Source organism: Cyclopterus lumpus, chromosome 17 (genome assembly GCF_009769545.1).
Source record: "Cyclopterus lumpus isolate fCycLum1 chromosome 17, fCycLum1.pri, whole genome shotgun sequence".
In the NCBI taxonomy this organism is placed as follows: Eukaryota; Metazoa; Chordata; class Actinopteri; order Perciformes; family Cyclopteridae; genus Cyclopterus; species Cyclopterus lumpus.
This window is the reverse complement of record NC_046982.1, coordinates 17,304,316-17,319,456: the sequence shown is the minus strand read 5'-3', so window position 1 is coordinate 17,319,456 and position 15,141 is coordinate 17,304,316. Positions and strand designations below refer to the sequence as shown.

Sequence of the window (15,141 nt, the reverse complement as noted above, 5' to 3'; positions counted from 1 at the left end):
CTTTTCTTGTCAGAAATAGTGTAATTCTAACCTCTTCGCATTAGCATTCTTAAACTGACAGTTAAAGTTAAGTATCACTATGTCATTTCTCTTGTATGGATTTTATTCTCATATTTAATGTTTCTTGAGTAATTTATCACGTATTTGCTCTCCAACCATTTCATTTATTTCTCCAACCATTTCATTTATTTCTCTGTGTGATGAATGATGATCTCGTCATGCACTTGTAGTCAAGTCATGCTTTCATTACCTTCCCATATGACTCTGCTAATAAACATCGATGTAAACATATTAGAAAGGTTGTTCTGACTCAGTTGTGTACGTTTTTTCTTCATGTTATGTTTCTTTAGAGCAACATACATTTCATGTGTTTCTAACCAATGATCACTCAGGATGCACAATACTTTAATAACAAAAAAGTCCTCATGTGTCTTCCTCATTTGTGAAGAATTAGCAACACGTTGAAGAAGGTGATAACTCAAAACATCCAAAGAGCACACTGAAGTCTTCAGCTCATCATGAAATATCTGTGCAAAGCTAATATTTCTGATGGGAAATCAGACTCTCAGCTGGGCCGTTAGCCGACTTAACCTTCTTCAGGCGGAGGAGAAGTCACTCTTCTCCTCCCGTCGTGTTTTGTCCCCTATGCTCCATTTCCCTCCTTGCCCTTTGTTTGCCTCCCTGACGAGGAGATCACGATCAGGTGCGTCTCTTTTCACAACGGATCCCCATGCTCTTGTGAACGAGTGGGTGGAGCCTTCTGGCTGGAATGTAGACTCCAGCCACCCCCCTTCCCCTCAGGCCATCGGTTCATCCTTCCCAGGACAGTTCGACTGTAACCCTCTGGCTATCCACCAGGCTAACCAGGTCATTGAGATTGGCGGGATTCTGCTGACTGGTCATTTTCTTTGTCTCATATGGTAAAGACCGGATGCATTTGTCCATCATGATCCTCTCCAAGACCCCTAGTTTCTCTGGGTCAGATGTCAGCCAAGCTTTGGGTACCCGGACAAGGTCATACATTTGCGCCTGTGCTGGCAACTCTGGTTTAAACCTCCAGTCATGGAACCTCTGGGCTTTTGCTGCTAAACTGTAGCCATACCTGGCCAGGATTTCCTTCTTCAAGACCGCATAATCCTTCGACCGGGCTGCAGGGAGATCGAGGTAGGCCTGCTGTGCCGGCCCAAGTAGGAAGTGCCTGACCAGGTCTGCCCAGGCATCGTCGGGCCAGCCTTCCCTCTTAGTTGTACGCTCAAAGGCTGTCAAGTAGGCCTCGACATCGTCGCTCTCTTTCATTTTGGGAATAAACGACTAGGATTTGGCTGCATGGTCCCTTCCCTTGGTGCTGGAGGGGCTTCAGCCAGACACTTTTGGATCTCTGCATGGAGAAGGGCGTTCTGCTGTTGTTGCTCTTGAATCATTGTCTAGTGCAGGGTCTGCTGTTCAGCAGAAACACACACAAACTCCCTTACTAGGTCCTCCATGGTTTGACTGCTACGCCACCACTAGGGTCCTCCTGCCCGCATCCTCCACCAGTGTAACAGGACGTTACGGAGGACACAGCAGTTAGGGCAGTGCAGCAATCACAGGCAGTCAGGTCTGCAGGGTTTAAGGGTTTTTAATCAAATAACAATCAAAAAGAACTGAAAGCGTAGCTCAGTCTCGAGCTCTATCAATTTCTTACAAAAGCTATCTCAGCCGGGCCGCTAGCCTTCTTGCCGGCTTAACCTTCTTCAGGCAGAGGAGAAGTCACTCTTGTGTTTATTCCTCCTGCTCTGTTTCCCTCCTTGCCCTTTGTTTGCCTCCTGACGAGGAGATCACCATCAGGTGCATCTCTTCTCACACCTGATCCCCATGTTCTTGTGAACGAGTGGGTGGAGCCTTCTGACTGGAATGTAGACTCCAGCCACCACCCTTCTCCTCAGGCCCTTACAGTTGATTTTCATTAAAGTTGCCCCATCCACACTGAAAGTGGTTTTAGGAGACATAATAAAAGGAGCAAAGATCGGTCTGCAGTACTTGTGAATTACAACTGAAACACACATTTGATGAAGTTCCTGATCTTGAGATGAACGGACAACGAAGAAAAAATGAGATCCAGAAGAGAGCTGCAGACAGAGGACAGTGGGCCAGTAAAACAGAATATATGCTGGCTGTTGCAGGAAATGTGGTCGGCCTGGGCAACGTGTGGCGGTTTCCTTACCTCTGCTACAAGAATGGTGGAGGTGAATATACAGATTCTGAACTTATAGCTGATTACACTGAATTAACTTGTCATTTCTATGGGCGTACATGCATATATCTCTATTCATATACATGCACCTAGGGGCCTTTCTGGTGCCATATGGTCTGCTATCTGTGGTGTTGGGGGTACCTATGTTCCTGCTGGAGAGCTCAGTTGGTCAGTACACCCAGGAAGGATTCGTCACCTGCTGGAGGAAGTTGTGTCCTCTGGCACAAGGTGAGTTCATTTGTACTGAGATAAAAGATGCAGTCGGCTGAAGAAAAACGAAAAACATCATACTTTGTACACAATACTAGAACTTTTACTGCAGAAAAGATATATCTTTGTCCAACACTCAACTAGCTTTTGTTTTCATTTTAGGAATTGGATGTGCACAATTGGTGACAAGAATGTACGACTTTAGCTACATATTAATACAAGTCTGGGCTCTCTTCTACCTGGTGTTCTCGTTCAGAGCCCAGCTTCCCTGGGCCAGCTGTGAGAACACCTGGAATACAGGTAAGACTTCCTTTCTGAAGCTGGAACACTGTTCCAGCTTCAGAAAGGAATTGTCCCTTAATCTTTGTCAAGGTGAAGGCTATTTTTGGGAGATTCACAGTGTAACATGCTCTGTTAGTTTGTATAAGAGTAACTTACCATTATCATGTGCTTTCTCTACAACAGCGAACTGTGTGGATTCTTCCTCATCAAATCTGACAGTAAATCTGCAGAAAAACACCACCTCTGCTGCTTCTGAGTTTTGGGAGTGAGTCTAAATTCCCGTTATTTACATTCATTTGATGCATTAAAGATAATTACATAATAATGACCCACTTGAAATATCATATTTTATAACAAACTTGGATATACACTGTCATATAATGGGAAGGGAACACCGATTTAAAAACTGAAATACTTCATGAGTACTACTTAGTCTGTAAAATAAAAAAAAATTGCATCACGTCTTCTGTGCAACAAATCCTACAAATGAAACGTGAAATTTCGGTTTGTTCGTGCCCTCGACATCGACACGTTTTGTGATCTGATGCCTAGTTCAGGACACATTTGCCTCTCTCTTCTAACCTAAACCTAAATAATGTAATTAATTGTTTCATTCAAGTGCATTGAAGCCTTTGGTAAAATCATAAGTTGATGAGCTCACTATACTGTAGCTTCTTAGGAGTGACACAGTGCTTTCTACAGGCCTGAAACTGTCACGACAATACAACTTCTAGTTCATACATGTATGTTGTTTCCTAACAGTCTGCAATTTTTCTTTTTCTTTCATAGCTAATGTTACTGCCTACAGCTGTCAAGCGACAAGAGACTTTTGTGAATTAAATGTATGAATTTATAATACTTTCCAAAGTATTTTTTGAGTCAATGAGGTTTACGAATTTTAAAGACCTGCAGACACTCAGTTAAACACCTTGTCAACAGTTATCGAAACAAATGCATGTAAATCATTATGAAATGAATTAATGCCCGACGCGTTTACTATGATAAAGACCTAAAGACTCAATTTCAGTCACTGCTCAAGAGTCTGTAACAGCTGACTTAGCTGTCGAGTCAGGTAAAGACTTGACATGGTGAGGAAGTTGCATATTAATCCAGAGACCAATAACATCGTCTTTGTTGTTAATTCCTGTTCACAGGTCCAGGTTTGGCCTTCATAGCGTACCCTCAGGCCACAGCTATGATGCCTTTTCCACAGCTCTGGAACGTCTGTTTCTTCCTGATGCTCATTCTACTATCTGTTGACACACATGTAAGATGTTTGTGTTGTATTTCCTATTGATTAATTAATGTACCAAGTTATTGCAGGCACAAAAAATGACTCATTCGCTCAATATTTTATCCCCAGTTTGTGACAGTGGAGTGTTTTATCACCACAATAAGCGACTTGTTTCCGAAGCTGTTTCATAAACCAGGAAGACACGAGTTGCTCGTCCTTTTCGTCTGCTCATCTTTTTTCCTCGTACATCTGCTGTTGGTCACCGAGGTGAATACACATATTTCCGTGAGGGTACTTTCAAACAAATGTTTTTAAAACTATTCCTCATCTTGTTTCATCCTGCTGCAGGGAGGGATTTACCTTTTCCAGCTGATTGATTATTATGGCATCACCAGAGCGTGTCACTATTTCATGGCTTTATCCGAGTGTCTGGCTCTGGCCTGGATCTTTGGTACGCAAAAAATGATCTGATCTGACTATTCATATATATGTATGCTTCAGTGATTAGTTACATTTTTATATATGTTTTACTCTTCTTAATCTAAAGGCAATAATAATGAAAATGCTGCTAATTTAAGTGGTTTGCATGACACAATTAGACAGCTTTGGTCACACTTGTAGCAATACCCAAATTAAGAGATTCTTTATCCTTCCTATTTGGTCCCAGTCTTATTTTGGCAACAGCAATGCAACATTATATGATTTATATGAACCCGGTCTTACATGTCTGTTTGTATCAGGTGCTGATCGTTTAATTAACATCATTGAGGACATGACAGGACAGAGACCATCTGTTTTCTTCAAACTCTGCTGGAAATACATCATTCCTCTGCTGTCACTGGTGAGTCAGAAATGTCACAAAAGTTAAAGGACATTTCTAACAATATTTGAGTCCCTTCTCTCCCTTGCTTAAATTAATTGCCATCATTTATTTAGGGCTAAATACTTTGCTCTGTTTTATCCCAATACAACTCTCTGCATCTTCACAGATTTCCTTAATCATGTACCTGGTTGATTACAAACACCTCAGCATCAATGACTGGTACACTTACCCTGACTGGGCGTATGCACTGGGATGGGCCATGACATTGTCCTCTGTTCTCATGGTGCCACTGTGGGCAGCTGGACAGATGTGTGTGACAGCAGGAACCTTCAGACAGGTCAGTGCCCATCTATTCAATTCAATTCAGTTTATTTTGTGTAGCCCAGAATCACAAATTTGCCTCAGAGGGCTTTAAAATCTGTACACATACGACATCCCTGTCCCAGGACCTCACATCGGATCAGGAAAAACTCCCAAATAAAACAGAAAAAAACCCTTTCACATGGAAAAAAAGAAAGCTTCAGGAGAGCAACAGAGGAGGATCCCTCTCCCACAGAAGTAATAGATGTCATGTGTACAAATGAACAGCGTTACAACACATTCAATGAACATGACAGAAATAATGAATAATGAGTAGTAGGCGGTTGCAGCTTAAAACCGTTTGCTGTCGCAGATTATTCTCGTGTTCAAGATAATGAAAGTTCAGCTACACCTTAAGAGAGACTGCATACAACAGTGTGCCAGTCCATGAGACATGTTTATGTTGCGAGGGAGTTCAGAAACATTATATTTTGCAGGGTGTTCGTTCCCCTGGTCGAAATCAACCAGAATATCAGACTGTATTCATTAGCAACGTACACCCGGATGTCCTATTTTTATTTTCTTGGATTTTAATCACTGTTCTTCTCATTGGTTGTGTAATTTGTGCAATACGTGCGGTTGTGTGGTTGGATGTGCTTCAGAATGTGTCTCTGTTTATGTATTGTCAGTTTCTTTGTTATTGCTACTATGGAGGCAGCTATATCACAGGACAATTAGCCTTGAGTCCAATCAAAATTATACCATGTGTGCAGCTTTTGAGTCCAAGAAAACGTTCCCCGTGGGAACAATATAGAATATTGAATCGTATTGATCGATCACCAGGTTCAAAGAATGTAAAAAATGGCCCAAAGTCTCATGTAAAGATTGTGCTACTTACTAATTTGGTCCGTTCTTGTGTTCCAGCGTTTGTTCGTCCTTTGTCGTCCCACTGAAGATCTGGACCGGCAGGAGAGAGACTTAGAAGACGAGGGGACGACTGTTGAACTCAGGACGTCTGCAGCCACAACTTAGTCACCATAACTAGACATTGTTGGTCTTCATTTAAGCATTTATCAATTGAAGTGAAAAATTGTTGTTTGGGGAATTTGGCTTTTCTTGTCAGAAATAGTGTAATTCTAACCTCTTCGCATTAGCATTCTTAAACTGACAGTTAAAGTTAAGTATCACTATGTCATTTCTCTTGTATGGATTTTATTCTCATATTTAATGTTTCTTCAGTAATTTATCACGTATTTGCTCTCCAACCATTTCATTTATTTCTCTGTGTGATGAATGATGATCTCGTCATGCACTTGTAGTCAAGTCATGCTTTCATTACCTTCCCATATGACTCTGCTAATAAACATCGATGTAAACATATTAGAAAGGTTGTTCTGACTCAGTTGTCAGAACAACAGGCAGGTCAGAGTTCAACAAAGACGTGTGCCTCACAAAGAGCTTAATCTTTTTTTTTTTTTTTATATGATTAATGATTCTCGACACCCATCAACGGGTGTTCTGCAAGAACTCAACACAACCGTTCTACTTTTAAGCCCATGCAGTGGTACTTAGATTTTTCTCTCTCTTTTTGTTTTACTCTGCTGGGCCACTGTATTCAGTGTTTGTTCCTGTGCTCCAGCGGTTGTCTGTCCTTTGTCGTCCTGCTGAAGATCTGGACCGGAGAGACGAGCGAACGACCGTTGAACTGAAGACATCTGCAGCGACAACTTAGTGTCACCTGCAATGCCACATTCACATCGACAGTTCAATCAATCATTTGGGTATGATCCATTGGTCAGATATTGCGTAATTCTTAACATCTTAGCAGTAGCATCAAATATAACAATGTACGTTCTCTTGTATCAATGTCCTTCTCATACTTCACGTATTTGTTCTCACACCACATGTATCGCTAAAAAAAAAATATATATATATATATATATATATATATATATATATATATATACATATATATATATACACACACAAGATTTCTTTAAAGTAAATGTAAAAGAAAACACGTTTGGTTTCAAAGTAATCAATGTTTATTGAGTAAGACATCTGGTTAATGGTGAAAAGGTAAAATGGTTGTCATCCTGATATGTACGTGTCCATGTAGGCAAAGTCCTTTTGAGGCTTTGCGGCCCTCAATGGTCCATGTGATGCGTTTCAGCTTTGGGGTTTTTCCAAAAGATCGTTGCATCAAGTCTGCAGCTTGTGGTTCCTCTGCGCCAATAAAAAGAAAAGTGGTCCAGCGCTGTCCGCCGTCATTTCTTTTGGAAAAATCCCATAATGGACGCTTGTTTAGTTCCTTTATTTGCGTTGGCAGACGTTTTCTTGTGACTCCTCTTCTCGTCCGGCTTGGTGCTGGACGAGAGTTTTGCAGCGACGGGATTTCTTGGAGCTCGTTTAGCGGCCTGAACGTCGTCCTCGGCTTCAGAGTACGACTCGCTCTCGTAGCCTTTCTCGGTCACTGTGGAAAAAAAAGAAAAGAAGATGAACCAGAGGATTATGGTCTGGACTCGTGTGTGTCGATGTGACCACAGTATGTGGTGGTGCATTAAACTCCATTATATTTTAAGTATTTTGTCATTTATATACAAGTACGAACTAGATCAGATGGAAAATAAACTAAATCAGAGCAGACACAAACAGATATTTATTTATTTTTAAACTCAAATTGACTGTTTTATAGCAGATTACTCAAGAAAACATTTGGCAGACTAAATGATAATTATTAATTGATAAGTTTATTGAGAATTGCAGCCCTACATTTAAATTTTTCGGAGGTCATTATTACGACACTTTGTTACATTGGTGTGAGTTGTAAAGATAGAATAACTGCATAAAGTTGTTTTTTGGAAATGTAATTGCATTTATATGTATATATTAATTAATTAAGCAGACTGATGATTGAAAATTCCTCTTCATACCGATGCATCCTTCATCATCTAAAAACGTCCGAGATTTCAGGACTCGTCGTCTCTTTCTCGTCTTCATTTCAGAGTTCCCCTGCTGAAGAAATAAAAATATAAAAACGTGAATTTTCAATGAGCTATTCAGTGTTAAATAAAGCAATTAAAACACATTTTAATATCTGATCACCAGGTTTAATCACTTACATGTGAATGAGATACAGACTCGACCTTCTTCTTCGGACTCCATGACGGTTCCCTCGTTTCCATCCGCTGTGGAGAATCTGGAATGACTGAAGACGTGAACAAGTATTAGTCTTACTCTTAAAAAGGACTTTTTGAGATTGACCCTTTGTCATAATCTCGCTATAGAATAAAAGTAAATTAGGTTGTAATTCTTAATACTTTTCTTATAAGAGTATATAACTTTATGAAAGACAGTAAAACTACATTTAATGTAAACAAAACAAAAGAATACATTTATTTAAAAATAAATTAAAAAAAAAAAAATATATATATATATATATATATATATATATATATATATATATATATATATTTTATTTTATTTTTTTATTTATTTTTTTTTTTGTTTAACGGTAGTTGTACTGTCCTTCATAAAGTGTAAAATTATCATTGCTTAAAGAAAGTTCTTCTCTTTCAAGTGTTCAAAATAGAAAAAGAACAAAAACAGAGTTAAAAGCAAACAGCTCACCATCTTCATCGCTGCTGTCTGGTTCAGGCTTCTTAATCCTTCGCCTCTTTTTCTTGTCCATTTTCTCCTCTTCGCTGTCAGAATCCACGAGTCGCTTGGTTTTGCTTCAACGGGAGGAAGACTTTTGTTTAAATATATTCAGAGCCGACTTTGACCAAGCAAGTCCTTCCAGTTTCTACGGTCAGTCATCACATTCGGGAAGAAACAAAGAATCGTGTGCTCATCTGTTTCAATGCTTGAGTTCAAATCATTAATTTAGTTTGAATAAACTTTGGGCTACACAAAATAAATTGAATAAAAAGGCCTTTTATGGTCCCCTTAAGTGTGGTAGTCAAACACACACACACACACACCTCCTGGAGTCTTTCTTGGTGTCTTTAGGCAGCTCCACCGCAGCAGCTGGTTTTTCTTCGGGCGGTGAAGTCTGACGTTGCCGCTCCGCTGAGAACGACGACTGAGCTGCTTCCTCCACTGTTTTTACTACTTTCTCTAAAGAAAAAGTGATTAAACAGAGTCAGCGCATTATTAAAATGAGTTTCTACCGTACATTTTGAGAGACACACACACACCCACACACACACACACTACTCACTTGCTGCTTGACTCCCAAAGAAGTTTGTCATAGGATTGGCTTTTACATCAGGTTTTCCTTTGTGGAGATCGACCTAAAATAACAAACAATAGTCAAAAAAGCTAGAGAATTTACTGTGATACTTTAGTTTATTACTTTGTAAACAGCCGGTAATCACACAAAAGACTACAACGCCATACCACAGGTGCATCCTCCTTCTGCTCTGGCTTAACGTCTTTGCCACCATCCTGGTTCTTCGGAGCGGACTTATTGGCAAACATTCCCATGATGCCTCTCTGCGGCTTGGTGGACGGTTTTGAAGCCAGATTGGCCTCTCCGTTCATGCCAGGTTTTTTGTTTTCGGGCTCTGGTGTTGGAGATTGCTGGATTTCTCTCGTCTGCTGCAGCTCCGGAGAACACACGGGCACGGCACTGGCACAGCGGATCGCGCTGTATCTGCAAACACAGTCTGCAAATAACTCACTTTCCTGAAGATCGACAGTTCTACAATTCAACAGATTTTTCTCTCTCTTTTTGTTTTACTCTGCTGGGCCACTGTATTCACATGTACCCTTAAAAAAGAAGTAGTAGAAACTGGATAGAAGAAGCAGTTATTCCTGTTTTTGTTTTTAAACTGTTGTTATTGGGACCGTCTATTCAAATCATTGCTCTACGCATGTCATCACACCGGTGATTTGAAATCAGAAAGCTTTCCCACACCGGGTTAAAGACCCTTATTAATATTCCCTTGAACAACATACCTGCTGCAGTTCTTCATATTGTCTTTCACGGCATCGTAGTCGACGCTGTAGAGGGGGCCGCTGTCTTTCAGTAACGCCTTCTGGACGCTGTAAACATGGACACTGACTATCAAGCTCATCTTGGATTTGAAATCTGCAAGAGACAAAACACCTGAGGTCAGATAACTGCGCTAACAGATATTACCTTCAATAACCCACATATTTTCCAAAAATAAATTCAAAATTCAAAATCAAACTGAAGCAATTTCCAAAAATAGCGTTAGTTTGCAGCTTGGAGGCGAAGAGCAACAGTTATAAAACAGCCCATAAATGTTGCACAAATACAGAGTTATCGCCGTTGATTTGGGAAACATGGTTACACACCTTCCAATTTATCCTCTTTGACAACCGACACCTTGTGACACTGAAAGCAAGCACAACATCAGCAACACACAAAAAAAAAAAATCATGCCTTTGTAATAACCAAATGTGCAAATCATTGCCAAAACAAGTCTTGTTCATTTATTGCATTCCTCACCGTCTGGCCATTGTCCACGAACTTCCCCGACACCAGATAGGTGGCGTTGAGCTGAGCTGAACTTTCCTTCCTCTTGTGATCCAAATAATGGAAGAGCATTCTGAGACGAGACACACACACGTTGATTGTTTCATCCAGTCAAAGCACGAGGTCATTGTATAAACTCTGACTTTAATCATCTGTAAATCGTAAGCAACATCATACTGTATTCCAAAATATTTTATATTGATGGAGGTGTAGGAGCTGGGTATTGTTCTAAAAAAATATATAAATAAAATACCATAATGCATCTCTATCGGTAAATGTAAAGTATCTAATGTATCACTGAATACCTGATCCTAGCCTTCTTCACTTATTCTTTTTCCCTCTCGATTTTGATTATAATTTGGATAATTTTAAAACTATATATTTTTTCAAAAATATTGGACAGCAATTCAATTTGATTAAATTCCTTTTAGGGCCCTTTGCATCGGTGCAGGAAATCCCCCTGTTCCTATAGTTTACCTGAAACTCTGAAGACCCAATTTGTTAAACAAAGGTCCTCAATGTGGGGCATCTAGGGACACCACTGTCAATCAAACATGAAGCCCTAGACAGACTTGGCTAATGAATGAACATATTAATGTATATTAGCAAAAATAAACTGGATGTTTATCTATCAGAATCGGACTTAATTCAACTTGACTTGCAAACGGTGCATGTGACCAGCCTGCAGAGGAGGAAGCACCACTCACTGTTTGGCTGTGTTGACATGGACCCCCAGAGTGAGACTCAGCCATTTGTAGGTCACCTGTTCCGACACAAAACATTATCGGTAACAATAACTCCAAAACATTTGTAAACTACACCTCTTCATATAAAGTTAGTTATATACAAAAATATATCCGACACATGTTCTTCCAGAAACACAACCGTTGGCCGTTAACTCTGCAATTAGCACGAACGAAAACTCGGTATAACAATAACGTTAAATAAACTATATTTTGTATATAATTCACACGCCGAATTAACCACACGCCCAAACCAAATCCTAGACAGTTGTAAGCCATAACGTGACGAATAAATACATTAGCCGAAAAGGAAGAAGCCCCGTAAACAGGCCGTTTATTGAAGGGACCCCGGGGTTCACGCGATGCTAGCGTGGGTACCTCGCCCGGCATGACGTCACGAGAAGAGTAACGTTACATATCACAAGGCGAAAGGGCACTCACTATCTTATCTTGGTCGTTGACATATTCGTCGATGTTATCCAAATAAAGCTCGTCCATTTTGTTGAACGCGGACGTCTTGTCGCACCGATTTAAGTGCGCGGGAATGCAGTTTATTTACTTCCTGTTAAACGGTCACGTGCGCCTTCCTTCCGGTGGGAAGAGAGGCTGCAGGCCGCCCTCTACAGGTCAAACACGGGCTCCAGCTCCAGCTGATAATGGACTGGTGATGGAGAAGTTCTTTCTTATTGCCAAAGCAATTGCACTAATTACTTCTGTTTGAGTAATGTTTAATACAACATTTAAAAAATGCATTGCCCACCTGCAGACCCTATATTTTAATTGACAATATTCCAGTTCATTTTGGCGGATTTTCTACTTTTTCTTGTAGAAATATTGCATGTTTTACTCCTTTGCAGATTAGTATTGTAGAAAAGCAAGAAACTGTATTTTCTGTGGATGAAAAAAAAGGTTTATTTTGTTATTTAACTGACGGCTCTATTCTTGATTTTATGAAAACACATACCGAACACCGAACGTTTCCTCCCAGGTGCAAGCGGCGTAGTAGATCAGCTCTCTCACCCACGAACACCCTTTAGTTGTCTTCTCAACCTTACATTTTTTTTAACCCACCGCTCCACATGTCACATTTGCCCCCAAATATTTTCTTAAAATATCTGCTGCTTATCATTCACAAGATGGCAGCCGATGGTTTGGAACAGAAGATGAAAGAAGCAGTGATTGAACATGAACATTTTCAATAAAAAACTGTGAACAAAATCAAGTGTCGAGCTCATACAACTGGCCTGCTCATTCAAAGACTTGTACATCTGTATATATTTCATGTAGCTTTATAACTATACGATATCTTTCCTCTCAAGTTCAAAAGAGTTTCGGCGTGGCCATCAATCACAGAGTTCACAGTTTTAATTATCATGTCTTTCCCTCTCTCCCCTAATTCCCTGTCAGTTTGTTGGCTCTCTTAATTAACGTTTCCCCAAAACATACCTAAATCATGTCCCACGTCTTTCAGTTGGGGTACAACACCAATAACTAACTACTCCATGATAGAGTATTAAAGGTGGAAATAGTTCTAGCCTTATACTCTACCTTAATAAAAAAAACTAAATCCTGATGATGCTGGATGAAAAATCATGAAATGATTTATGTGTAACAACCACTGCTTTTAATTGGTTTTAAATAGAGGAAACAACCGAGCAGGAAATAGGAATAATTGGTGCCGCAGCAGCAGAAGGCTGTTATGAAAAAGTGGCTCCAGCTCTGCATGCTGCAGGGAAACAATAACAGTTATTAGTGCATCACAACACACTCAAAAGATTTGAATTTCAATGAGCTGCTTTGACAGGAATATTCAGAAAGGACAACATTGATATATGAAACCTTCGGCGATCTCATCATCAATTGTAAGTGTTTCAAACAAATCGCCGGTCAGCGTGAGGGCAACTTCCTCCCAGCTCCACTGCTTGTCTTTATTTGTCTGCATCGGGGGAAATGAGACTGGCGAAAACGTCTCGTACATCACTTATTAGGATGAATATTTTTCAGAGTTTAGAGACATGAATACGATGATGAGCGGAGGCATAAATATTGATGGTGTACGTAAATTTCCGCAGAATGTCTGGCACCTCAAAGACAAACAAATGATGCCGTGAAGGTCAGAATCGGATTCATTATGGGCATTGCGATGTACCAACTCAGAAGTGGAAAATAATAATGGTTGCAGGTCTCCAGGGGCCCCCATTAACGCTACCTTTTATTGTCATAACAATAGCAGCGGCGTTTCAGGAGAACCTTTCATGCAAGAGACCACGGTTTAATTCCTGGAAAACGCACTAACCTTTTCAACCTCAATCATATCAGGCGAGAATAATAACAACTGGCCTTTCAATTGCAACATATCATTGATCGCTCAGTGGTGAAGCCCACACCTTCCATGTGGGGGGTCTGCATGCCATTCCTGGCCAGAGTGACAATACAATAGATTCACCAGAATAACAGGTTCTCCCTGAATGGCTGATGTTCTAAAGAACCATTTGCTTTTGTAGAACCCCTTTCTTTTTGGAAAATATGTTTTTTCAAAGATTGAGGGTTCCAAGAACCCTTTTCATCAAAAGATTCTTCAAGGATTATTGAAAGCAAGGGAACGTCCACAACCGAGTCCACACATTCCCCAACAACTGTGATTGTGAACGATCGTTGTGTTTGGGTTGCACTGCACCACATCAACCCAGCACTTTAGGGTTCTAGATAAAACTCTTGGATATAAAAGGGTTCTAGGTACATCCCCCTGGGTGGGTTCTTGATTAAATCTTTAGAATATAAAAGGGTTATTGATAGAAACCTCTGGGTGAGTCCTTGTTAGCACTGTAAGAAGGTACACAGCTTATGGGTAGAACCTTCAGAGAGGGTTCTGGTTGGTACCATTACACCAGAGCAGGGTTCTCTGTAGAACTTGTGTTTATTGGAACCTCTCATAGGTGTAACCTTTCACAGATGGTTTGAAGTAAAAACCCTTTATGTGGGGTTCAAGGTCCAACCCTGTGAAGGGGTTGCAGGTGGAACCATTTAAAAAAGGTTCTAGCAAGAGCCAAAAAGAGTTTTCCATTAAGGACAAGCCGAAGAACCATTTACGATTCTAGTTAGCGCCTTCATTTCTAAGAGTGTACAATATCAATTAGATATGCAAGCAAACAAAACGAAAGGCACAAACAATAGAAGGTAAAAGTCTGTGATGAAACCTGTTAAGCAGTTTGTTGCTGCCAGTCCTCCACAGAGGCTCAATGTTATTAATATACACTGTGGCTACTTATCTCCACAGTCCATACGCACACACTGCTTATGTGAAGATTCATTCAGGTGTGTCATTGTTGTGGGCTTTTTGCTCTCAGATGATCTTATATAATATCTAGAGAGAAGCTTCTGATTCTTCACTTCACTGAGAAGCTGCTGAGAAGCCGATCGGCCCGCCAACTTCTAATAGAAATGTCCAACAGAAGGGCAGCGACGTGCAGCAGAGAAGAGACAAATATGAATGGAGTATCATTGCGTTACCAAGAAGAGACAAACTAAAACCCTCAGATGGATCAGAGAAGAAGGAACCACCCCGATGTGATCTCCTTTGTCTTTCTTCTTGTCTTTTCTGGAACAGGAGCCAGAACTGACTTTGTAACCTCTGTCTCAGCTCGGGTCAGTTCATAATCGGTGTAAAAATATTTAGATGCATAGCATACAAGAAATCTGCCTGTTTTTTTTGGTAACAAAAGCTCACCTGTTTTCATGGAACTCGATCAGGAGATCTGATTTACTCTAAGAAGAAAAGCCCAACATTCTACTGATGTCACACCAGAGTGT

General features: G+C 40.4%; 2 protein-coding genes across 4 annotated transcripts; one reads left to right on the top strand and one right to left on the bottom strand.

Annotated features, from left to right (window-relative positions):
* Positions 1-1,326: 1,326 nt before the first annotated feature.
* On the top strand, positions 1,327-6,114 carry LOC117746376 (sodium- and chloride-dependent betaine transporter-like). Its single transcript, XM_034555457.1, has 12 exons — positions 1,327-1,342; positions 2,055-2,225; positions 2,327-2,461; positions 2,606-2,743; positions 2,909-2,990; positions 3,733-3,797; positions 3,880-3,992; positions 4,089-4,226; positions 4,308-4,410; positions 4,700-4,800; positions 4,949-5,119; positions 6,007-6,114. Exons 1-12 carry the CDS (start codon positions 1,327-1,329, stop codon positions 6,112-6,114), a joined length of 1,341 nt encoding a protein of 446 aa, XP_034411348.1.
* A 995-nt stretch (positions 6,115-7,109) lies between these two features.
* Positions 7,110-12,036, bottom strand: pold3 (polymerase (DNA-directed), delta 3, accessory subunit). 3 transcript variants are annotated; one of them, XM_034556504.1, is made up of 12 exons: positions 11,773-12,036; positions 11,296-11,351; positions 10,562-10,661; positions 10,408-10,447; positions 10,045-10,177; positions 9,484-9,739; positions 9,305-9,377; positions 9,066-9,201; positions 8,713-8,816; positions 8,205-8,290; positions 8,016-8,097; positions 7,110-7,555 (listed from the first exon to the last, which is right to left on the bottom strand). In XM_034556504.1, the coding sequence occupies exons 1-12, from the start codon at positions 11,827-11,829 to the stop codon at positions 7,350-7,352; spliced, it is 1,329 nt and encodes a 442-aa protein (XP_034412395.1). In that variant the 5' UTR covers positions 11,830-12,036; the 3' UTR covers positions 7,110-7,349. The 3 variants fall into 3 exon arrangements, with proteins under 3 accessions (XP_034412395.1, XP_034412396.1, XP_034412397.1); XM_034556505.1 differs by having other exon boundaries at positions 8,016-8,094; positions 11,773-11,912; XM_034556506.1 differs by lacking the exon at positions 10,408-10,447 and having other exon boundaries at positions 11,773-11,883.
* Positions 12,037-15,141: the final 3,105 nt, after the last annotated feature.